At 40.8% G+C, this 27729-nt stretch overlaps 1 protein-coding gene across 1 annotated transcript in view; it reads right to left on the reverse strand.

Moving 5' to 3' along the window:
• The window catches only part of LOC144888824 (ras-related protein Rab-36-like), a 57705-nt gene that overhangs the window by 20215 nt on the left and 9761 nt on the right, over positions 1-27729 (reverse strand). Inside the window, exons 2-7 of the mRNA XM_078768174.1 lie at positions 27588-27675; positions 27263-27354; positions 18953-19018; positions 18462-18563; positions 9746-9810; positions 9537-9588 (exon numbers count right to left, since the gene is read on the reverse strand). Coding sequence (XP_078624300.1) covers positions 9537-9588; positions 9746-9810; positions 18462-18563; positions 18953-19018; positions 27263-27354; positions 27588-27656 — 446 coding nt within the window. The 5' untranslated portion in view covers positions 27657-27675. The remainder of the gene's footprint in view (positions 1-9536; positions 9589-9745; positions 9811-18461; positions 18564-18952; positions 19019-27262; positions 27355-27587; positions 27676-27729) is intronic.

Here is a 27729-nt window from a genome sequence, read left to right on the forward strand (position 1 = left end):
AACAGGAGACATGCTGATAACGGATTAAAGTTAAACAGAAGACATGCTGATAACGGATTAAAGATAAACAGGAGACATGCTGATAACGGATTAAAGTTAAACAGAAGACATGCTGATAACGGATTAAAGATAAACAGGAGACATGCTGATAACGGATTAAAGTTAAACAGGAGACATGCTGATAACGGATTAAAGTTAAACAGGAGACATGCTGATAACGGATTAAAGATAAACAGGAGACATGCTGATAACAGATTAAAGATAAACAGAAGACATGCTGATAACGGATTAAAGTTAAACAGGAGACATGCTGATAACGGATTAAAGATAAACAGGAGACATGCTGATAACGGATTAAAGATAAACAGGAGACATGCTGATAACGGATTAAAGTTAAACAGGAGACATGTTGATAACTGATTAAAGATAAACAGGAGACATGCTGATAACTGATTAAAGTTAAACAGAAGACATGCTGATAACGGATTAAAGATAAACAGGAGACATGCTGATAACGGATTAAAGTTAAACAGGAGACATGTTGATAACTGATTAAAGATAAACAGGAGACATGCTGATAACAGATTAAAGTTAAACAGGAGACATGTTGATAACTGATTAAAGATAAACAGGAGACATGCTGATAACTGATTAAAGTTAAACAGAAGACATGCTGATAACGGATTAAAGATAAACAGGAGACATGCTGATAACGGATTAAAGATAAACAGGATACATGCTGATAACGGATTAAAGATAAACAGGAGACATGCTGATAACGGATTAAAGATAAACAGGAGACATGCTGATAACGGATTAAAGTTAAACAGGAGACATGTTGATAACTGATTAAAGATAAACAGGAGACATGCTGATAACGGATTAAAGTTAAACAGGAGACATGCTGATAATGGATTTCAGTTAAACAGGAGACATGTTGATAATGGATTAAAGTTAAACAGGAGACATGTTGATAACGGATTAAAGATAAACAGGAGACATGCTGATAACGGATTAAAGATAAACAGGAGACATGCTGATAACGGATTAAAGTTAAACAGGAGACATGCTGATAACGGATTAAAGATAAACAGGAGACATGCTGATAACGGATTAAAGATAAACAGGAGGCATGCAGATAACGGATTAAAGTTAAACAGGTGACATGCTGACAATGGATTAAAGATAAACAGGAGGCATGCTGATACTGGATTAAAGATAAACAGGAGACATGCTGATAACTGATTCAATTTAAACAGGAGGCATGCAGATAACGGATTAAAGTTAAACAGGAGACATGCTGATAATGGTTTAAAGCTAAGCAGGAGGCATGCAGATAACGGATTAAAGATAAACAGGAGACATGCTGATAACGGATTAAAGTTAAACAGGAGACATGCTGATAATGGATTAAAGTTAAACAGGAGACATGCTGATAACGGATTAAAGAAAAACAAAATACATGCTGATACTGGATTAAAGATAAACAGGAGACATGCTGATAACTGATTCAATTTAAACAGGAGGCATGCTGATAATGGTTTAAAGTTAAAGAGGAGGCATGCAGATAACGGATTAAAGTTAAACAGGAGACATGCTGATAACGGATTAAAGTTAAAGAGGAGGCATGCAGATAACGGATTAAAGTTAAACAGGAGACATGCTGATAACGGATTAAAGTTAAACAGGAGACATGCTGATAATGGATTAAAGTTAAACAGGAGACATGCTGATAATGGTTTAAAGTTAAAGAGGAGGCATGCAGATAACGGATTAAAGTTAAACAGGAGACATGCTGATAACGGATTAAAGTTAAACAGGAGACATGTTGATAACTGATTAAAGATAAACAGGAGACATGCTGATAACAGATTAAAGTTAAACAGGAGACATGTTGATAACTGATTAAAGATAAACAGGAGACATGCTGATAACTGATTAAAGTTAAACAGAAGACATGCTGATAACGGATTAAAGATAAACAGAAGACATGCTGATAACGGATTAAAGATAAACAGGATACATGCTGATAACGGATTAAAGATAAACAGGAGACATGCTGATAACGGATTAAAGATAAACAGGAGACATGCTGATAACGGATTAAAGTTAAACAGGAGACATGTTGATAACTGATTAAAGATAAACAGGAGACATGCTGATAACGGATTAAAGTTAAACAGGAGACATGCTGATAACGGATTAAAGATAAACAGGAGACATGCTGATAATGGATTAAAGATAAACAGGAGACATGCTGATACTGGATTAAAGTTAAACAGGAGACATGCTGATACTGGATTAAAGTTAAACAGGAGACATGCTGATACTGGATTAAAGTTAAACAGGAGACATGCTGATAACGGATTAAAGTTAAACAGAAGACATGCTGATAACGGATTAAAGATAAACAGGAGACATGCTGATAACGGATTAAAGTAAAACAGGAGACATGCTGATAACGGATTAAAGTTAAACAGGAGACATGCTGATAACGGATTAAAGATAAACAGGAGACATGCTGATAACAGATTAAAGTTAAACAGGAGACATGCTGATAATGGATTAAAGATAAACAGGGGACATGCTGATACTGGATTAAAGTTAAACAGGAGACATGCTGATAACGGATTAAAGTTAAACAGAAGACATGCTGATAACGGATTAAAGATAAACAGGAGACATGCTGATAACGGATTAAAGTTAAACAGGAGACATGCTGATAACGGATTAAAGATAAACAGGAGGCATGCTGATAACGGATTAAAGTTAAACAGGAGACATGCTGATAACGGATTAAAGATAAACAGGAGACATGCTGATAATGGATTAAAGATAAACAGGGGACATGCTGATACTGGATTAAAGTTAAACAGGAGACATGCTGATAACGGATTAAAGTTAAACAGAAGACATGCTGATAACGGATTAAAGATAAACAGGAGACATGCTGATAACGGATTAAAGATAAACAGGAGACATGCTGATAACGGATTAAAGATAAACAGGGGACATGCTGATAACGGATTAAAGATAAACAGGAGACATGCTGATAACGGATTAAAGTTAAACAGGAGACATGCTGATAACGGATTAAAGATAAACAGGAGGCATGCTGATAACGGATTAAAGTTAAACAGAAGACATGCTGATAACGGATTAAAGATAAACAGGAGACATGCTGATAACGGATTAAAGTTAAACAGAAGACATGCTGATAACGGATTAAAGTTAAACAGGAGACATGCTGATAACGGATTAAAGTTAAACAGGGGACATGCTGATACTGGATTAAAGATAAACAGGAGACATGCTGATAACGGATTAAAGTTAAACAGAAGACATGCTGATAACGGATTAAAGATAAACAGGAGACATGCTGATAACGGATTAAAGTTAAACAGGAGACATGCTGATAACGGATTAAAGTTAAACAGGAGACATGCTGATAACGGATTAAAGATAAACAGGAGGCATGCTGATAACGGATTAAAGTTAAACAGAAGACATGCTGATAACGGATTAAAGATAAACAGGAGACATGCTGATAACGGATTAAAGTTAAACAGAAGACATGCTGATAACAGATTAAAGTTAAACAGGAGACATGTTGATAACTGATTAAAGATAAACAGGAGACATGCTGATAATGGATTAAAGTTAAACAGGATACATTCTGATAACGGATTAAAGATAAACAGGAGACATGCTAATAACGGATTAAAGATAAACAGGAGACATGCTGATAACGGATTAAAGTTAAAGAGGTGACATGCTGATAACGGATTAAAGTTAAACAGGAGACATGCTGATAACGGATTAAAGTTAAACAGGAGACATGTTGATAACTGATTAAAGATAAACAGGAGACATGCTGATAACGGATTAAAGTTAAACAGGAGACATGTTGATAACAGATTAAAGTTAAACAGGAGACATGTTGATAACAGATTAAAGTTAAACAGGAGACATGTTGATAACTGATTAAAGATAAACAGGAGACATGCTGATAATGGATTAAAGTTAAACAGGATACATTCTGATAACGGATTAAAGATAAACAGGAGACATGCTGATAACGGATTAAAGATAAACAGGAGACATGTTGATAACAGATTAAAGTTAAACAGGAGACATGCTGATAACGGATTAAAGATAAACAGGAGACATGCTAATAACGGATTAAAGTTAAAGAGGTGACATGCTGATAACGGATTAAAGATAAACAGGAGACATGCTGATAACGGATTAAAGTTAAAGAGGTGACATGCTGATAACGGATTAAAGTTAAACAGGAGACATGCTGATAACGGATTAAAGATAAACGGGAGGCATGCCGATAACAGATTAAAGTTAAACAGGAGGCATGCTGATAACAGATTAAAGTTAAACAGGAGACATGCTGATAACGGATTAAAGTTAAACAGGAGACATGCTGATAATGGATTAAAGATAAACAGGAGACATGCTGATAATGGATTAAAGCTAAGCAGGAGACATGCTGATAACAGATTAAAGTTAAACAGGAGACATGGTGATAACGGATTAAAGTTAAACAGGAGACATGCTGATAATGGATTAAAGATAAACAGGAGACATGCTGATAATGGATTAAAGCTAAGCAGGAGACATGCTGATAATGGATTAAAGTTAAACAGGAGGCATGCAGATAACGGATTAAAGTTAAACAGGAGACATGCTGATAACGGATTAAAGATAAACAGGAGACATGCTGATAACAGATTAAAGATAAACAGGAGACATGCTGATAACAGATTAAAGTTAAACAGGAGACATGCTGATCACTGAATAATGTTAAACATGTGCATTCGCATTCCCTTCCCAGCCAGAGCAAGAGCTTGATCAGTAATGTGAACAGCTGCACTGTGTTTAGACCTCACTGTTTCTCACTGCCGCTAATGTTAAGCACCTAAAATCCACATGTATGTTGTTCAAACATGCCTCCTGTTCATCTTTAATCCATTATCAGCATGTCTCCTGCTTAACTTTAATCTGTTATCAGCATGTCTCCTGCTTAACTTAAATCTGTTATCAGCATGTCTCCTGTTTATCTTTAATCCATTATCAGCATGTCTCCTGTTTAACTTTAATCCGTTATCAGCATGTCTCCTGTTTATCTTTAATCCGTTATCAGCATGTCTCCTGTTTAACTTTCATCCGTTATCAGTGTTACGTGCTCCTCCCCGACCCCCTGGTCATGGTGTACCTCCGAGCCCCGAGAGGAGTCACGGCAGAAAAATGTGTTATTATGTGTGTCAAAGATCAATGGAGAAGCCACCCCAATTGTTACTCACAAACAAATATTGTATTGAGATCACACAAGAATAACGGTACAACAACAATAGTATTCAAAAGCACAATCAATATGTCCTATTAGTATGATGGTGCCATCAGTTTTGCAATATATAACTCACTGTGCTCCAAGTGAGTGTAACAAGAACATTCCCCAATGTCTCTTATTCCCGGCTCCAAGACATAGTTGATTTGCTCCAGCGATCGCTAGAACGATGTCCAAACGACCAGAATCCCGTGCGGATGGCCAGGGCAGTCACACAGCCGAAGCTGTACAAAGTCGCCCTCAAGGCGACTGGGAAATCCAAAGGCGCCCTGCAGGCGACCGAGAGATCACACCCTCGGGTATGGACGAATTAGCCTTCCAAATCCACGTCACACACACGCCCCAGTTCGACGTCTGAATGCGGTGAGAATGGTCGAAAAGAAACGAAACCGCGAGCGAAGCACAAATCCGAGTCAAAATGGCCGACGACCCGGTCTTGTTGCGCACGGTACGGCGATGATTCTCTCCTGAATCGATCGCAAAACCTGACATGCAGGTTGACCGGTCACAGCGGTGACAACTCCGTCGTAGGAATTCCTCTCCTGGAAACCCGAAAGTTCACTTGTGACTCTGGCTCGCCAACGTTCGCTTCAGAACCCGGAGCAACTCGGCTTTCTTGTCCGACTCATTCGCTCCGCCATTTTTTCTCTCCTTCCGCTTCATCGTCGTCCGGTTCCGGTTTCATTTAAAACCTTAACCTTTTTACTTTTCGATAACAATAACCGCCATTTCCCTCAAACCACAATAATAATAATACATGGAACCAGAAATGTTTCAAGTGGATGAAAACCACAACAGCGGAAGTGATGAATCCGTAACAATCAGCATGTCTCCTGTTTATCTTTAATCCGTCATCAGCATGTCTCCTGTTTATCTTTAATCCGTCATCAGCATGTCTCCTGTTTATCTTTAATCCGTCATCAGCATGTCTCCTGTTTATCTTTAATCTGTTATCAGCATGCCTCCTGTTTATCTTTAATCCGTCATCAGCATGTCTCCTGTTTATCTTTAGTCTGTTATCAGCATGTCTCCTGTTTAACTTTCATCCGTCATCAGCATGTCTCCTGTTTATCTTTAATCTGTTATCCGCATGTCTCCTGTTTATCTTTAATCCGTTATCAGCATGTCTCCTGTTTATCTTTAATTTGTTATCAGCATGTCTCCTGTTTATCTTTAATCCGTTATCAGCATGTCTCCTGTTTATCTTTAATCCGTTATCAGCATGTCTCCTGTTTATCTTTACTCCGTTATCAGCATGTCTCCTGTTTATCTTTAATCTGTTATCAGCATGCCTCCTGTTTATATTTAATCCGTTATCAGCATGCCTCCTGTTTATCTTTAATCGGTTATCAGCATGTCTCCTGTTTATCTTTAATCCGTTATCAGCATGTCTCCTGTTTATCTTTAATCCGTCATCAGCATGTCTCCTGTTTATCTTTAATCCGTCATCAGCATGCCTCCTGCTTAACTTTAATCTGTTATCAGCATGTCTCCTGTTTATCTTTAATCTGTTATCAACATGTCTCCTGTTTATCTTTAATCAGTTATCAGCATGCCTCCTGTTTATCTTTAATCCGTTATCAGCATGCCTCCTGTTTATCTTTAATCCGTTATCAGCATGCCTCCTGTTTATCTTTAATCGGTTATCAGCATGCCTCCTGTTTATCTTTAATCGGTTATCAGCATGTCTCCTGTTTATCTTTAATCCGTTATCAGCATGTCTCCTGTTTATCTTTAATCCGTCATCAGCATGTCTCCTGTTTATCTTTAATCCGTCATCAGCATGCCTCCTGCTTAACTTTAATCTGTTATCAGCATGTCTCCTGTTTATCTTTAATCTGTTATCAGCATGCCTCCTGTTTATCTTTAATCCGTTATCAGCATGTCTCCTGTTTATCTTTAATCCATCATCAGCATGTCTCCTGTTTATCTTTAGTCTGTTATCAGCATGTCTCCTGTTTAACTTTCATCCGTCATCAGCATGTCTCCTGTTTAACTTTAATCTGTTATCAGCATGTCTCCTGTTTATCTTTAATCCGTCATCAGCATGTCTCCTGTTTATCTTTAATCCGTCATCAGCATGTCTCCTGTTTAGCTTTAATCTGTTATCAACATGTCTCCTGTTTATCTTTAATCTGTTATCAGCATGTCTCCTGTTTATCTTTAATCCGTCATCAGCATGTCTCCTGTTTATCTTTAATCCGTCATCAGCATGTCACCTGTTTAGCTTTAATCTTTTATCAGCATGCCTCCTGTTTATCTTTAATCTGTTATCAGCATGCCTCCTGTTTATCTTTAATCCGTTATCAGCATGTCTCCTGTTTATCTTTAATCTGTTATCAGCATGTCTCCTGTTTATCTTTAATCCGTTATCAGCATGTCTCCTGTTTATCTTTAATTTGTTATCAGCATGTCTCCTGTTTATCTTTAATCCGTTATCAGCATGTCTCCTGTTTATCTTTAATCCGTTATCAGCATGTCTCCTGTTTATCTTTAATCTGTTATCAGCATGTCTCCTGTTTATCTTTAATCTGTTATCAACATGTCTCCTGTTTATCTTTAATCAGTTATCAGCATGCCTCCTGTTTATCTTTAATCCGTTATCAGCATGTCTCCTGTTTATCTTTAATCGGTTATCAGCATGTCTCCTGTTTATCTTTAATCCGTCATCAGCATGTCTCCTGTTTATCTTTAATCCGTCATCAGCATGCCTCCTGCTTAACTTTAATCTGTTATCAGCATGTCTCCTGTTTATCTTTAATCTGTTATCAACATGTCTCCTGTTTATCTTTAATCAGTTATCAGCATGCCTCCTGTTTATCTTTAATCCGTTATCAGCATGCCTCCTGTTTATCTTTAATCGGTTATCAGCATGCCTCCTGTTTATCTTTAATCGGTTATCAGCATGCCTCCTGTTTATCTTTAATCCGTCATCAGCATGCCTCCTGCTTAACTTTAATCTGTTATCAGCATGTCTCCTGTTTATCTTTAATCTGTTATCAACATGTCTCCTGTTTATCTTTAATCGGTTATCAGCATGCCTCCTGTTTATCTTTAATCCGTCATCAGCATGCCTCCTGCTTAACTTTAATCTGTTATCAGCATGTCTCCTGTTTATCTTTAATCTGTTATCAACATGTCTCCTGTTTATCTTTAATCCGTTATCAGCATGTCTCCTGTTTATCTTTAATCGGTTATCAGCATGCCTCCTGTTTATCTTTAATCGGTTATCAGCATGCCTCCTGTTTATCTTTAATCGGTTATCAGCATGCCTCCTGTTTATCTTTAATCCGTCATCAGCATGCCTCCTGCTTAACTTTAATATGTTATCAGCATGTCTCCTGTTTATCTTTAATCGGTTATCAGCATGCCTCCTGTTTATCTTTAATCGGTTATCAGCATGCCTCCTGTTTATCTTTAATCCGTCATCAGCATGCCTCCTGCTTAACTTTAATATGTTATCAGCATGCCTCCTGTTTATCTTTAATCGGTTATCAGCATGCCTCCTGTTTATCTTTAATCGGTTATCAGCATGCCTCCTGTTTATCTTTAATCCGTCATCAGCATGCCTCCTGCTTAACTTTAATCTGTTATCAGCATGCCTCCTGTTTATCTTTAATCGGTTATCAGCATGCCTCCTGTTTATCTTTAATCGGTTATCAGCATGCCTCCTGTTTATCTTTAATCGGTTATCAGCATGCCTCCTGTTTATCTTTAATCCGTCATCAGCATGCCTCCTGCTTAACTTTAATATGTTATCAGCATGTCTCCTGTTTATCTTTAATCTGTTATCAACATGTCTCCTGTTTATCTTTAATCGGTTATCAGCATGCCTCCTGTTTATCTTTAATCCGTCATCAGCATGCCTCCTGCTTAACTTTAATCTGTTATCAGCATGTCTCCTGTTTATCTTTAATCTGTTATCAACATGTCTCCTGTTTATCTTTAATCCGTTATCAGCATGTCTCCTGTTTATCTTTAATCCGTCATCAGCATGCCTCCTGCTTAACTTTAATCTGTTATCAGCATGTCTCCTGTTCATCTTTAATCTGTTATCAACATGTCTCCTGTTTATCTTTAATCAGTTATCAGCATGCCTCCTGTTTAACTTTTATCAGTTTGTCCAATAACAGTAAGATGAGGAAAGTGGTACACACATTAACGAGGCATAACTCACCTGGAGTGGTCCAAGCTTTCAATGTCGGACAAATCGAAGGCGACCAATAGCACTGCAAAACGTGAACACGATACATCACACAAAGCAATTCTCCATTTTACAATCATCAAACTGACGCTATTGGTGTTTCCCCAGTGACGTTTTGTCAGAAGGAATCAAACATCGTGTTCACAGGGTTTCAAGAGGCTCCGTTTGGACAGTCTACATACCTTGTGCTGCCCTGTAGTATGCAGATGCGATACACTTGAAGCGTTCTTGACCAGCCGTGTCCCATCTAGGAAGAGAAAGGTGAGGTCTCATCAAAGGCACCTGGTAGAGAGAGGAACTATAGTTCAAGATGTCTGAGGTCTCTTCATAAGGCATCAACGTTATCAGGAACATCTCCATGAAACTTCACCACACAATGATAAACTCAAGTCTCTATATAAATTAATGTGATGCCTCATATACACATTGAAACGGCTTCCTAAAACCAAGCTAAGCATTGGGAATGTGAAAGTCAGTGGTTCCCAAAGTTTGGAATCACATTCGCCTCGCGGTACCGGTGCCTATGATAAAAGATTGTCGAAGAAAACACTTTAGACATGAAACCCCACACTCAAAAACGTGGATTTTGAGGGGGTTTTCAAGTTCGGGTCACGACCTTGGGTTTGGGAACCCCTGCTCTCCCTACGTTTGAGAGTACTTTTAGAGAAAAACAATTCATTCTTATTTGCACAAGTTGTTTCATTACATATTCTGAATTGAGGGTTACACCTTAAGGATATTAATCTGGTGACTTTTTACCCACTGTCACCTGACCTTACATCAACTTATATTTCGTATACAAAAACAAAGTACCTCATTGGTATACCAGATTTTCTGAAATGTAAAAAAAAAATGAAAATGGGGAAAAAAGGAAGAATTTCCTCCTCCCCAATGGAAGCCAACCTATGGGGTTTTTCCATAATGTATCCTTTTCAAATGCCGATTGTCAAGAAAGGAAGCAGCACGTCCAATTTTTAAAGTCTTTGGTATGACTCGGCCGGGTCGGAATGGAACAGCCGACCTCCCAGATTCGGTGCAAACATGCTAACCATTATGTGTGCCATGAAGTGTGGTGGTAGCTGTGAGCATTTTTAAAGTAAGCAATGATTGCTCCACAGGGCAGCGGTTACGTCGTCCGAAAATAATTTGAAACCTGACCAGGGTAGTCACAGGATGGCTACTCTTTTTTGAAGATGCAGTTTAGCTTTAACATCCATTTAAGCTTATGTTGGGATATGGGACAGCCGGCTTAACACTTTTGATGGACGACACCTTCACTGACTCAATAAACTGCCTGCATTTACCAGGATGACAGTTTACAGTTGTGTCAGGAATTAAATAGGAATCAAAATTACAGACCTTGAAGGTAGGCTATGAGCCAGACCCCCCAAATTGACCGGTCGGTACCATACAGATGGAGTAAGGCTCATTGTGATTTTTAGCAAGATATATGTCCCTAGATATGAAAAAAAAGTGATAGCAGTGTATAACTCTCGGCCATCTCTGTGTTATCACCCGAAATATTATTATACGCCCGCTTCGCTTCGCCAAAAAATGTGATATTTGCTAAAATTGGAATAAATATGTTTTTAAGGACCACAGAGTGCCAATAATTTGCATACTGGATGCCAACTAATGTAGTAATAGAAATATAGAACATTTGTGGGGGTTATTTATCAAATTTTTGATATAATGACAAAAAATATGTTAAATTTAGTGAAAAAGTGGTCGAAATCGCTTCGAGTTCAGAATTCACATTGTACATTTTTGTCAATATTTCAAAAATGAAAACTCCCAGAGTAACATTTGACCCCTCAAAATCTTCACAAGGAACCACTGCATTGGAATATATCATTACCTTGTAATATGGTGGTTGTTTGGGGCACATATTTTGGTAAAGTTCAAAATATGTTCAACCATACCCCCTAATTTTGATATTATAGGTGCTAAAGGGTTAAACATTACTGTATTTGCATCTGTATTACCCAACTAAATTGTTATTTCCTTTTGTCATTCCAGGTAATGTGGTGGTGGTGGTGTTAGTGCTTGCCCAGTATTGCTCGTACAATCGCAATGGAAGAACAAACCAGAGATGAGGCCGAAGTGCCAACTGGAAGACATTGTATCATTCACAAGGAATCATTGAGTATTGATCCAAATGAACAACTTACCAGTCCACAAAGTTTTGAATCATGGAAAACCCTAATAAATGCTGCTCAAGTAAGAGATCACTCCCCTATTCTTGACATCGCTAAATCGGTGACAGACAAGGAGATTCCAGTGATCTTCTACCAGAGGAAATGTACAATGTGAATTCTGAACTCGAAGCGATTTCGACCACTTTTTCACTAAATTTAACATATTTTTTGTCATTATATCAATATTTTGATAAATAACCCCCACAAATGTTCTATTTTCTATTACCATATTAGTTGGCATCCAGTATGCAAATTATTGGCACTCTGTGGTCCTTAAAAACATATATTTATTCCAATTTTAGCAAATATCACATTTTTTGGCAAAGCGAAGCGGGCGTATAATAATATTTCGGGTGATAACACAGAGATGGCCGAGAGTTATACACTGCTATCACTTTTTTTTCATATCTAGGGACATATATCTTGCTAAAAATCACAATGAGCCTTACTCCATCTGTATGGTACCGACCAACCCCCTTGGCTCATAGCCTAAGGTGGATTTGCAAGCTCTCAGCTATCCTGTCAGTTTGTGATGCAATGTCCCTGAATGTCAAACTACAAAGAACGAAAAACTTTGCTTGAACTGTGCACATCTTTCATCCAAACGTCGAGCCATCTGTCCCATTCGCTACAAACGGCTGCTTCTTCCGGTGAAAGAAGAAGGGAATGGCACTCACTTTGAAATGATAGATGAAGCTTGTAAATTGATGAACGATTTGTACAGAGAAAGTGATTGGGGTTAGGCAGAGTAAAATAAACTGTGGATTTCCACCCAAACATGGATTCTAATTAAGGAGAGGAAGAAATTGAAACACACACTGGAAGATTGCAAAACACAGAGGATAGAGGAAGGACTGCAAAATAAATGTCTTAATCAAGACAAAGCTGTGAAAAAAAATCTGCACAGAAAGATTTAAAAAATTACATCGAGAACATGGCGGAAGAAACAGACAGCAGGAGAGAAGGGAGATATGATGGCGGTTTATAAGATCTCCAGACAACTAACCACAGACAGACCAAACAATCAAGTAAAAGCTAAACAAGGAAATGCACTCACTTCAGAGAGGGGGAAGATGGGCAGAACACTTCAAGGAGGTTTTGAATAAAGTGAACAACAACAGACAAGATGACATTGAAGAATGGACAGGAAGGGATCTACCGATTGATGCGAGACCAAACAGGCTGAAGTATGAGACGTTATCGTAACTCTGAAGAACCGGACGGTACCAATGGGCGGATAACATAAATGTAGAATAGCAGTATCAATATAATACTCCACATGCTCAATGCGATTGGAAACTTGACCAGCTTGCCGAAAGCAAATGTGGTGTAACAATCAAACTACCAAAGAAAGAGGCCATATCAGAATGTGGGAACTGAAGAGGAGCGACCCAGCTGTGCATTGCCAGGAGAGCGATTTGCAGTATAATGATGAACAGGATGCAATAGGTTGTTGATAGTATCATACAATAGGAACAAGCTGGGTTCAAGAGAAACAGGGGATGCAGGGATCACATCTTCACATGAAGAGCAACAATCAAACAATGCAATGAATGGAATGCAAACCTTCACCTATTATTTATTGACTTTGAAAAGGTGTTCGGCAATGTGGGAGATACCATGACAGTACGGAGTATCAGATACATCTGTGCAGATAATAAAGAGTACCTACAATGGATACTAAGTAGTGGTAGACCAATATATCGGTCAATACCTGGCATTTCGAGGTTCTCGGCAGCAGCCGATGATTGCACCGATATGACCGATATATAATAATAATAATAATAACTAGAACTGCCACTTTATAACTGCTGGCAGTGATGACCGGTTTACTCTGCTTTCCCGCTTTCATACAACCCCTTTCATTGGACATGCTTTGATACAACCCCAATACACACACACACACACACACTTCCCCCCCCCCCCCCCCCCCGCACAGACACACCCCCCCCCCAAGACACACACATACACACACACATCCTCCCCCCCCCCCCCCCCCCCCACACACATATCCACACACACACACATCCCCACATACACACACACACACACATCCCCACACAAACACACACACACACACCCCCCCCCTAATCCCCCCCAACACACACACACACACACACCACCACCATCCCCCTCACCTCCCCCCCCCCCCACACACACACACATCCCCACACACACACACACACACACACACATATATCCACCCCCCCCCCCCCAAGACACACACATACACACACATATCCTCCCCCCCACCCCCCCACACACATATCCACACACATGCACATCCCCACATACACACACCCTAATCTCCCCTACACACACACACACACACACACACACACACCACCATCCCCCCCACCACCCCACATACACACACACACACACACACACACACACACACACACACACACACACACACACACATCCACACACACATCCACACACCCCCTCTAATCCCCCCCAACACACACACACACACACACACCACCACCATCCCCCTCATCCCCTCCCCCCCCCCCCCCACACACACACACACACATTTTACCACAACCCCGCATTCACATTATTATATATATTTTTCTCCATCAATTTATCACGAGATGATGCTCAAAAAGTTTCATCCTGATCGGATGAAGTTTTGTACTTGTCGAATTATGACATCATAATGGAGGCAAATATGACATCATAGTTCACAAGGCTTATTCTCCATGGATAGTTCTTTACAATGAGATATGTCTCAATCTTTTCTACTTCGTGCTTTTGGAGATATAGAGATGTAAAATTTTTTGGTTTTCCCAAGATGGCGGCCGTACCACGTGACCTGTGATGTCATAATTATCCTCAAAAGATTATTCATGCCCAGGCGCACCTATGGTGAAAATTTCATGTCAATCCGTGCAAAGACTGCAGAGAAAGCGATTTTTAAAAGAAAATAAACCTGAAAACCGCAGAGGCAGAATTATTTATTTGGTCTGAGAAGCCTTTGCGAGGTTTCTTCTTCTTCAGCCTCTCACAACTGTGTGAATATGCGATCTTTTCAAAAAAACTCGGAATTTGGCCAAATCTGTTTTATTTGTTTGCTAATAAACCTCAGCCATTGCCAAATCTGGAATTAGAATTTTATTTGAGGTTCAAATTACCCCGTGAGATCGTGTCAAACGATGCCTTCATGGCTGCACATGTGATAAATAATTAATTGTCCACACTTGAAGACTCTTCTTCTTCACGCAATAACAACTTCTAGCTTCCAGACCGTACATCCAATCATCTTGAAATTTTGCACACTTGTTACTCTTCATGACTTCTACTGTAGTATGAATTTTCACGTCGATCAATGAAGCGATTCAAGAGATATCCATTTTGTTTAATTAACGATATCTGCCAAACCACATGACCTATCGCAAATTCCAAAAGGACATTTTAGTAGACTGACATGCTGAACAGATCTGTGAAGTTTCCCCTCGATTGGATCACAAATGAGGGAGGAGCGAGGTTTCAAAGGTTTATGCTTAAAAACGTCATAACTCTGAAACCATGTGACGCATGCTCACTGACTTTTTTGTTCGTCATGGTTATGCGATTATGCATGCCACGTTTGGGCTCGATCTGTTCAGCCGTTGCGGAGAAAAAGGGGGTTTTCGTGTTTTTCACGAAAAACAATATGGCGACCGAACCATGTGACGTATGACTTCTAAATTTTTTGCATTCTGAGTTTTTTTTAACTAAGGATCTGGGAAAAAAATATCATTTTCGTGGGAGCAAATACAGTCACGTGAAAAAGTAAGTACACCCCATGTAAAATTTTGACTTTTTCAACATATTTCAACATACAGCTATTTGATCTTCATTTCAACATTATTGAGAGATAAAGGTGATATAATATAACAAATATCATGAAACATTTACATTATGTAGCCCATTGTATAATTTAAATAAACATAAATGCAAATTTCGCATGTGGAAAAAGTAAGTACACCCTTGGCTCCAATAGGTGGTATTGCCCCCTTTGGCAGAAACAACCTCAAGTAGGCATTTCTTATCACTGTCTACCAGTCTCTGACATCGACTGGGAGAAATTTTTTCCCACTCCTCGATGCAGAATTCTTTCAGCTGTGCGATGTTTGAGGGGTTTCTTGCATGCACAGCTCGTTTCAAATCCCCCCACAACATCTCGATGGGATTTAGATCCGGGCTTTAACTTGGCCATTCCAGAACCCTCCATTTCTTTCTTTTCAGCCATTCCTTGGTGGATTTACTGGTATGTTTAAGGTCATTGTCATGTTGCAAGGTCCACCTTCGGTTGAGCTTCACCTTTCCGACAGATAGCCTCACATTATCCTCAAGCACCTTCTGGTACAATGAAGAATTCATAGTGGATTCTATGATGGTGAGCTGCCCAGGTGGCACACTTCAACAACAAAGAGCAAACCAAACTAAATGTCTGAGGTTTAAATAAGACAGGTTCCTCCAAGATCCTCTCTAAAGATGTTCTAATCATTTGCACCTGAGCTGGTGCACCTGATTCTAATTTTAGGTATTTGAAGTAGTGATAAATGTAGGGGTGTACTTACTTTTTCCACATGCGAAATTTGCATTTATGTTTATTTAAATTATACAATGGACTACAAAATGTAAATGTTTCATGATATTTGTTATATTATATCACCTTTATCTATCAATATTGTTGAAATGAAGATCAAATAGCTGTATGTTGAAATATGTTGAAAAAGTCAAAACTTTACATGGGGTGTACTTACTTTTTCACGTGACTATGTGTTTGAAGAATTCTAACCTCTTAGAAGAATAATGTTAGCATTTTTAATATACTAAATAAACATGTTTTTTGGTCCCATTGCAGAGTTCTTTAGAATGAGCCATTACTCAAATTTTTACATTGAGCGGTTTCGGAGATATAGAGGGGCAAAGTTGAAGGTGTTTTACAAGATGGCGCCCATACCACGTGACCTATGACGTCATAATTAGCATTTAAAAATTCTACGAGCCTAGCCGATCATTTGATGAAAAATTCCTGTCAATCCGACCAGCGGTTGCTGAGAAACTTGATTTTAAAATTTTCGGAGGTGCAAAATAGGGTGGAAGAATAATAATAAGAAAACTATGGGAATAATAATAGGTTGACTCTCCATTTCATGGAGAGTAAACCTAACAATAATAACAAAAAAATAAAAATAAAAAAGCCTTTCCTTCTCGTGATGCTCGGCAGCTTGATGACGAAAGGGTTTCCGGTTTTCTGGATAAAAGACCAAGAATGTAAGGAGTGCAGACTTTTTACTAACTAGTATACCCATTCCCCTATGGAAGTGGCAGGAAGGATCATCATGCTATTATCCTCTCTGGGTATATATACAGTAGATATAGGCGTAGGTCTGTTCATCTATGGTGAACACGATAAGTATAGAATGCCTCAAGGATGTCGGGATTCCTCCAAATTTCTATCAGTTTTGTGTTAAACAGCAGTAGTGATGGTTGAAAAAGGAAAAAGGTAATCATACTTGTTTGTGGTTTATAATATTTTTGAATTCCCTGTAATAAAATTTACTTCCGTAAGGGTGTCGGGGGCAATATCACGTCACAAAATCCCCTTGGGGGGAGCGGATAGTGGCCTTGTAAAAACGACACAATACGTTATTTATGCACCTTAACACGGAGTTCACCCAAGATGCATACATCCCTTGGGAGTGGGCAAATAACATCGCTACAACCACTATCATGTGACCCCTTAATCCTTCTGTAAAGTTTGGTTGCGATTGGATAAGTAACGACCGAATGTATCACGGTCAGACAGACAGACATCAGATTGAGTATTTAGTTTGATAAGATGGAGAGTTCAGACCTAATGAAGAAAATGATGTTCACACAAGTGCCCCAAAACTTTTCATTTTCAAATAATCAAATAATTTATTTTCAAAGTTTTTCCCAACTCTTTTGCTTTGGTTTTATACATTTTATAATTCAAAAAGATGGGGAGTAGCAGCTTAACTCGAAAGATATGCTGCTGTTTACAATTCCTCAGTACTTCTCTGTGTTTTATCGTGAATAATATATTTCCGCAATAACTTAAGAATGGCTGAACGGAACCAAGTCAAACTTGGTACATGTATGTATAATGATGTATAGGTAAACTGGTTAGATTATGGGGTCAAGAGATTAAAGATCAGATGTCCTGTTAGATTTTAAAAAATCTGTTACCATGCTAACTTGTGAACCAGTTATGGGATTTAGACCAAACTTGGTATAAGTACATATTATGATGCAAAGACGAACTGATTCGATTTTGGCGTCAAAGGTCAGGTCAGGTAAAAATGTGATACTTGAGAACAGTTTTAGGGGATTTAAGTCAAACTCTGTGCAAGTATGTATAATGATGCACTAATGTGGGTGGAGACATATCTTGCTTGACGTCAGGACGTCAAAGAGTTTTGTTTAATCATAAAATTTGAAAGGTGAAAACCAAAGGAATGTTAGGGGATCCCTTCCAGCCTCTTCTTTTTTTTACAGCAGAAACCTTACAAACCCTGTTAACCTTTATGAACTTCGCAGGGAATCCAATCCGTTGACTGCGTACTACGTTTGCGGCAGAGCAGTTGGCAGAACGTTTAGGGTTACGTGTTTGAAGCGTGTTCAACTTGCACAAACGTCTCTGCTAAGCCGCCCCCGGCCCCACGAGACCAAAACTCACATCTGGAGGCTGAACGGAATGCCGCATATCTCAAATCGCTCCACCTCGAAATCCACTCCGATGGTAGCCTTGTAGTCTGCATCAAAAGCATCTTTGCAGAACCTACAGGAGCAGGATCCAAGCAGAGCTACTAAAAGAAAACTCGAGCTTTCCAATTACGATAAATGTAAAAACATTCATTGGATCATAAACTTTTTATTTATTTTTTCTTGCAGCTTGGTTAGCAATTCCTTGGAAATGCATCGGGATTACAAAAAAGAAGTTGCGTACTTTGCAGCTAGATGTCAAGCAAGGATTTGAACCCAGTATGGTGAAACCAATCAAATGTGGAATGCCGAATAACGACTGAGAGATCAATGTAAGGGATAAAAGGTGTTTTTAGCGTATAATTGCCACCAGAGGTTAACAAATCTACCCGAGGATTGGTGGACCAGGGTGGGGAGAGGAAGAGTTTGCTCCGTACAATAAAAAAAAAAAAAAAATGGTCTCACCTGTGGATCAAACAGGTTTTTCCCACCGCTAGGTCTCCAACAACCACAACCTTAGAGATCTTCAGGCTGGCACAGGGAACACCATTTGGACATTATTTCAGGATGAGTATGGAGCACACGTTGTAATGTTAAATGGAAAATAATGACAATCATGCCTCAGCATGTGACCAATTTAAAGAGGAGAAAAACACGTGACCGAGTTAAATAAAATCAGAAGGGCAAGGTAAAGATGATGTTCAAAACATTCCTTTCAAATGCTTCACACACAGAACAAAACATTTAGAATATGAATCTTTCCAGAACTTTACCATGCACTGCAACGAGCACAAGTTTTCCACAAAATACCATTGATTAGGTTTAACAGGGCACATGTAATAAATAGTATTTCTCATAAAGGAAGAGTTCTGAAAAATGTAAGGATCACGAAGCAAAGAAGTGCAAATCCAAAGTTTCGACACAAAGCAAGTGTGGCTCATTTTGAGGGTAACGTTGTCTCGGGGCCGTTCCCGTGCAACGGCTGCCAGGTTTCAGATCAAGGACTCCGAGCAGGCCACACATGGAATTTGAATAGATTGTACTGATCCGCAGGCTGAGCAACACCACAAATGATTGGTGCTGTCTGCTCAAATCCCTGCACTTCCTACAAGTACTGTGAAGGCCCACAGGCGTTCTTTAGAAAACTTCAAACCTACGGAGACTGTCCAAAAATAAGAAAGGGCCAGTGGGAACGATGGTGTAAAGGTGTATTGTGTTGCAAGATAGAATATAAAGTTATAAATAAGCGTGCTACTCCATACTGACCATTTCTGTCACACCAACATTTTTTTTTGTAAATCAGTTGTAAGCAACATAATAGCCTGGCGCAGGCTTAGCAGTTAGGGTGCGGCTTGGGATCCGAGGATCCTGGGTTCGTTGGCTTTGCGGTTTGGGATCCGAGGATCCTGGGTTCGTTGGCTTAGCGGTGAGGGTGCCGGCTTGGGATCCGAGGATCCTGGATTCCTTGGCTTAGCGGTTCGGGTGCCGGCCTGGGATCCTAGGATCATGGGTTTGTTGGCTTAGCGGTGAGGGTGCAGGCTTGGGATCCGAGGATCATGGGTTCCTTGGCTTAGCGGTTCGGGTGCAGGCTTGGGATCCTAGGATCATGGGTTCGTTGGCTTAGCGGTTAGGGTGCAGGCTTGGGATCCGAGGATCCTGGGTTCCTTGGCTTAGCGGTTCGGGTGCTGGCTTGGGATCCGAGGATCATGGGTTCGTTGGCTTAGCGGTTAGGGTGCAGGCTTGGGATCCTAGAATCATGGGTTCGTTGGTTTAGCGGTTAGGGTGCTGGCTTGGGATCCGAGGATCATGGGTTCGTTGGTTTAGCGGTTAGGGTGCTGGCTTGGGATCCGAGGATCATGGGTTCCTTGGCTTAGCAGTTAGGGTGCAGGCTTTGGATCCTAGGATGATGGGTTCGTTGGCTTAGCAGTTAGGGTGCTGGCTTGGGATCCGAGGATCATGGGTTCATTGGTTTAGCGGTTAGGGTGCCGGCTTGGGATCTGGGTTCGTTGGTTTAGAGGTTAGGGTGCCGGCCTGGGATCCTAGGATCCTGGGTTCCTTGGCTTAGTGGTTATGTTGGAACCCATCTGTGGATCGGTCCCATCGGCCGATGGGTCTGACCCATCTGTGGATGCACGAGAAATGACAATGCAGACCTATCGGCCGATGGGTCTGCGCCATCTGCGGATGTGTTGTTCACCTTGAAGGAATGTGTTGACAGAATGGTGCTCTTCAATCAGGTACACAGTCATTGGAATTACATGTGGTAGGAATTTAACAGAGATGATTTTTAAATGTTTTATTTAACTTTTATTTTTAAAATTTAAATTTTATTTTTTAATTTAATTTAAATTTTATTTTATTTAATTTAATATAAAGGAATTTAACATTCCCCTCCGCCATTATCAGAAGAACACCTAATGTTTTGTATGAATGTTGAGTATGTTATGTAAAGCTTTCCTAAAACTGCCATGTACTGTATCTGTTAATTACAAAATGTATTGACAAAATGTATAAATAGATGGGTAGAAATAGATAATAAAACATTTAAAAATAATCTCTGTTAAATTCCTACCACATGTAATTCCAATGACTGTGTACCTGATTGAAGAGCACCATTCTGTCAACACATTCCTTCAAGGTGAACAACACATCCGCAGATGGCGCAGACCCATCGGCCGATGGGTCTGCATTGTCATTTCTCGTGCATCCACAGATGGGTCAGACCCATCGGCCGATGGGACCGATCCACAGATGGGTTCCAACAGTTAGGGTGCTGGCTTGGGATCCGAGGATCATGGGTTCGTTGGTTCTTTGGGTTCTTTGGATCATGGGTTTCTTTTTTGTAATCCCGATGCATTTCCAAGGAATTGCTAACCAAGCTGCAAGAAAAAATAAATAAAAAGTTTATGATCCAATGAATGTTTTTACATTTATCGTAATTGGAAAGCTCGAGTTTTCTTTTAGTAGCTCTGCTTGGATCCTGCTCCTGTAGGTTTAGCGGTTAGGGTGCCGGCTTGGGATCTGGGTTCGTTGGCTTAGCGGTTAGGGTGCCGGCTTGGGATCCGAGGATCCTGGGTTCCTTGGCTTAGCGGTTAGGGTGTTGGCTTGGGATCCTCGGATCCTGGGTTCCTTGGCTTAGCAGTTAGGGTGCCGGCTTGGGATCCTAGGATCCTGGGTTCCTTGGCTTAGCGGTTAGGGTGCCGGCTTGGGATCCTAGGATCCTGGGTTCCTTGACTTAGCGGTTAGGGTGCCGGCTTGGGATCCTAGGATCCTGGGTTCGTTGGCTTAGCGGTTAGGGTGCCGGTTTGGGATCCGAGGATCCTGTGTTAGAATCCCGGTCGATCGCTGAATTAACACCAGGGTGGTTGACTCAACCTGTCATCCTTCCGAGGTCGGCAAATTGAGTACCAGGTCACTGATAATTCCCTGTGTGTCGCAAGAGGCGACTAGCAGGGCTGGCGACAGGAAGGTCATCTAGCCGTAAAACATTGCTTCAAAAAAAAGGGACCAGGGTTCCTGAAAAAGGCCAACCCCTGCTCTGCGGGGAAAAATGGCCTCGAAAGGTGGTTCAGTTGTAAGCAACATGACCACGCCAAACCATGTTCCATCGAATGACATCACGCAAGGGACAAGAGGCAATTTGAGGCTAAACCTCAGTGTCTTGTTTGATTGGAGGAATCACAACAATTTAATTTGTGTGCGACTGTGCGTGTTGATAAAACATGCCGACAGACTGCGTCAGCGACACCACATGTTTGATTGGAGGAATCACAACAATTTAATTTGTGTGCGTGTTGTTCAAACATGCCGACAGACTGTGTCAGCGACGCCACATAAGTGTCATTTTTGTTTCCTACTCTTTATGCCTGCAGGCAAATTCTTGGCAAAACAAGAAAACTCAAGGGTTTGACAACTCTAATAAGAGGCAACAACAAAAGCAACCATGACAAAACGGGCAATTAAAAAAAATCTATAAATCGTAAATTATGCAGCCTGACCGATAATTAGGGTTCGACTTTGTACCCATTAAAATGCATGCAACCATGCAGCATAAACTGTGACAAGATGCACTGAACATTTCACACCTGCTCTACGAACTACCTCTGCGAGAGCAAAGGTATATATATATATATATATATATATATGAATGATCGTTTTAAGTCCATTTTCCCCGCTAAAGCGGGGGTTAGCCTTGCGGGTCCCATGACAATCATGGTTCCCTGTTTAAGGCAATGTTTTTTATGGCCGGATGCCCTTCCTGACGCCAACCCTTGGTCACGCTCTTACGATGCGCAGGGATACGGTGTACCTATTCTAAACCGGGGTACACACCGGGATCATTCATCCCAGCAAGCTGGTACTCAATTTGCCGACCTCGGAAGGATGACAGGCTGAGTCAACCCCCCTGGCGTTAATTCAGCGATCGACTGGGATTCGAACCCAGGATCCTAGGATCCCAAGCCGGCACCCTAACCGTTAAGCCAAGGAACCTAGGATCCCAAGCCGGCACCCTAACCGCCAAGCCAAGGAACCGAGGATCCTCGGATCCCAAGCCGGCACCCTCACCGCTAAGCCAAGGAACCGAGGATCCTCGGATCCCAAGCCAGCACCCTCACCGCTAAGCCAAGGAACCGAGGATCCTCGGATCCCAAGCCGGCACCCTCACCGCTAAGCCAAGGAACCGAGGATCCTCGGATCCCAAGCTGGCACCCTCACCGCTAAGCCAAGGAACCGAGGATCCTCGGATCCCAAGCCGGCACCCTCACCGCTAAGCCAAGGAACCCAGGATCCGAGGATCCCAAGCCGACACCCTAACCTCTAAGCCAACACCAGGCTATATATATATATACACACACGTCATATTTGATGACTAGGAGAAAACCAAAAAGTGTGGACAGATTAACTAAATTGTAGAAATTGAGGACATTGAACACCAGAAGTAGCATGTCTACGCTTATGCTATTTTTTGTGTTTCTCTTCTCCAATTTGACTAAAGTCCAGGAATTTATTTAGGTCAAATTTGGACACCTTTTGGGCAATTCCATGGTTACTCATGTTACACTTTTAATGTACTGTGCTGTCTCTTAGTGTTATCATTTCCTTACGAGTTTGACTCCTAAGTTTGTTTTTCCCACAGTTGTTACATTATACCCAGACCTAACTCAGCACAAAAGCAGAATTCCAGAAATAAGTTTCATGTATGCTGGATTAAAGAGGGAAAAAAACCTATAGTCCTTAGACGTGCATAAAATGGCAATAGGCTTTATTACCTCCAACACCAAAGGTGGATGGAGATTATGTTTTCACCCCTGTTTGTCTGTTTGTCCGTTTGTGAACAAAATATCTCAAAAGGTTGTGGACGGATTCGAACGAAATTTGGCAGAGATGGAGCGTATGTGACAAGGACGAAATTATTAGATTTTGGTGAAGATCGGATTCGGATCCGACTACTGGAGTTTTTAAAGTGATTCTTCACCATTGGGAGATCGGGCCAAAAACGATATGTAGCAGGATATCTCGAAAAGTTATGGATGGATATGGACGAAACTTGTTGGACAGGTTGTGTGTGTGACAAGGAAGAATCTGTTCAATTTTGGTGAAGATCCAGATCTGGCTAGTAGAATTTTTTAAGTGATTCTTCACCATTGAGTGATATGGCCAACCAGGCGGAGGTATGCTCTCTTCTGAGTGCCGTTCTAGTTATTTTAAGTGTTCTCTTGCAGATAATTATTTTAAATAAATGTATGGTTGAAATCGCTAACCTTGTGGTACACATATTCAGTGAAAAGAATATTCTTTGATTCATGATTTTCAGAGAATTGACAAAATATATGGTTACTCATGCCACAGCTTATCCGAACATATCCAAAATAACTGCACAAAGTTGCTCACAGTTTTAGCTAAAAAGTGCTTATCCAACAGTTCTAAGTTGTGATGCAACAACTTTTTGTGTCCCCACAAATTCTGTTTTTGTAATTTAAGAGCTTTTTTACCCTTTAAGTTAAGTTACATAATATAAAAATGTGTAAGGTTTCAATGTAGATCCACCTGAACATGGTTTTCTTTCAATTCTCATACAGTTGATTTCTCTGTCTTCAGGATATCTAACAGCACAACCCATCCTCATCATCCGTCTCACCCACATCACTCTGTGACCGCCCATCCTCATCATCCCTCTCACCCACATCACTCTGTGACCGCCCATCCTCATCATCCCTCTCACCCATGTCATATAACTACCCATCCTCATCATCCCTCTCACCCACATCACTCTGTGACCGCCCATCCTCATCATCCCTCTCACCCATGTCATATAACTACCCATCCTCATCATCCCTCTCACCCATGTCATTATATAACTACCCATCCTCAACATCCCTCTCACCCATGTTATTATATAACTACCCATCCTCATCATCCCTCTCACCCATGTCATTATATAACTACCCATCCTCAACATCCCTCTCACCCATGTCATATAACTACCCATCCTCAACATCCCTCTCACCCATGTTATTATATAACTACCCATCCTCAACATCCCTCTCACCCATGTTATTATATAACTACCCATCCTCATCATCCCTCTCACCCATGTCATTATATAACTACCCATCCTCAACATCCCTCTCACCCATGTCATATAACTACCCATCCTCAACATCCCTCTCACCCATGTTATTATATAACTACCCATCCTCATCATCCCTCTCACCCATGTCATTATATAACTACCCATCCTCAACATCCCTCTCACCCATGTTATTATATAACTACCCATCCTCAACATCCCTCTCACCCATGTTATTATATAACTACCCATCCTCATCATCCCTCTCACCCATGTCATTATATAACTACCCATCCTCAACATCCCTCTCACCCATGTCATATAACTACCCATCGTCAACATCCCTCTCACCCATGTTATTATATAACTACCCATCCTCATCATCCCTCTCACCCATGTCATTATATAACTACCCATCCTCAACATCCCTCTCACCCATGTCATATAACTACCCATCCTCAACATCCCTCTCACCCATGTTATTATATAACTACCCATCCTCAACATCCCTCTCACCCATGTCATTATATAACTACCCATCCTCAACATCCCTCTCATCCATGTCATATAACTACCCATCCTCAACATCCCTCTCACCCATGTTATTATATAACTACCCATCCTCATCATCCCTCTCACCCATGTCATTATATAACTACCCATCCTCAACATCCCTCTCACCCATGTCATATAACTACCCATCCTCAACATCCCTCTCACCCATGTTATTATATAACTACCCATCCTCAACATCCCTCTCACCCATGTCATTATATAACTACCCATCCTCAACATCCCTCTCATCCATGTCATATAACTACCCATCCTCAACATCCCTCTCATCCATGTCATATAACTACCCATCCTCAACATCCCTCTCACCCATGTCATTATATAACTACCCATCCTCAACATCCCTCTCATCCATGTCATATAACTACCCATCCTCAACATCCCTCTCACCCATGTCATTATATAACTACCCATCCTCAACATCCCTCTCATCCATGTCATATAACTACCCATCCTCAACATCCCTCTCACCCATGTTATTATATAACTACCCATCCTCATCATCCCTCTCACCCATGTCATATAACTACCCATCCTCAACATCCCTCTCATCCATGTCATATAACTACCCATCCTCAACATCCCTCTCATCCATGTCATATAACTACCCATCCTCAACATCCCTCTCACCCATGTCATTATATAACTACCCATCCTCAACATCCCTCTCACCCATGTCATATAACTACCCATCCTCAACATCCCTCTCACCCATGTCATATAACTACCCATCCTCAACATCCCTGTCACCCACATCACTCTGTGACCACCCATCCTCCACCCCGCAGACATATGAAACACATACATTTGCTCAGCATTACTCTCATATCCTGAATATTATACCTCGTCCCATACAAAAGTCCTCCATGCAAACACCTTTTATTTTTTGATTTTTTTGGTATACAGAGTCAAGGCTCGTGTAAGAGCCAACAAATGACACGCGAAAACATGCACGGACCCATAAAACATACAATAAATAAAGGGAACGAGAGACAAGAGGGTGACAGAGAAGAAAGCATACAAGCACAACAACAGGAGAGAACAGGGAGGTCGGTAGATCTGTGGAAGGGAGAGGGCTGGGGGGGGGGGGGGGGAGCGGGGGAGGAGGAAGGTAAGGGGTACACAGTATAAAGCAAATGAACACTACGAGGAATTTCAGGAAAGAAGTTTGAGATTGAAAGAGGTGGATTTGGAGTAGATTAGCCGGGGTAGAAAAGATCAAGGTTTTGGATGGAGGATGATAAGAGATGGTGGTGAACATGGTTTTAAAGACCTGGAGGGAGGAGTGGGATTGAAGAGAGTGTGGGAGTTTGTTCCAGAGGCGGAGTTTGTGGGAGTCTACCTCCAAATACATTCAAAACTAACTATCATCACAGTCTATAGAAATCCAGCAATTTTCCCCTTGCAATCATCCATCCTCATGAATGCTGTAAGACGAGTTAGGAATTCAAAGATGGAGAACTTATCAATAAAGAAAACACACCAATAATACACTTTTGTAAGCTGCAGACGAGCCAGACAAATAGTGAACTCATCGAGCAGATAAGGTGGTGGTAAAAAGGGACCAAGATGAAAAAGTTTCGCTTATATTTTATGGCGGACCATAAAGTATCCAAGGAGGCTCTGCTCACCCCAAATGGCCCGTTTTGTCCTGCTGGCAGGCGTTCCTCACCCTGCCGTCCATGTGTGGTTTGGACTGCAAACAGGCCTCGGTCGTGTAGCACTGCAAACACAGCATGTGGATTACAATCGCCCCCCACGCAGGACATAGTCTAAACGTTTTCAAATTCGTTCCTCGTTGTTTAAGGATCCATGGCGAGCAAAACGAGAGCGCAAAAGTTAATAATGAGGTCTGCCACAATCGTTTTACAGCTATCAACCCTACAAGCTTAGCATCATTCCATTGCTCTTTGTACTTTAATTTAATGTGTCGTATCATCGCCAATGCGAACATACCTTTGGCAGATTTTCAACAACACGATCCCAAGAAATTGGAGACATGAAGTTTCGTCTCGGGCTGGTCATTTTGCACAGTGTATTGAGCCTGTGATACAGAAATTGATTAGAAATCATAACTTTCCTCCTCAATGTATAGTTA

This window comes from Myxine glutinosa, chromosome 14 (assembly GCF_964187855.1).
Source record: "Myxine glutinosa chromosome 14, kmMyxGlut1.1, whole genome shotgun sequence".
In the NCBI taxonomy this organism is placed as follows: domain Eukaryota; kingdom Metazoa; phylum Chordata; class Myxini; order Myxiniformes; family Myxinidae; genus Myxine; species Myxine glutinosa.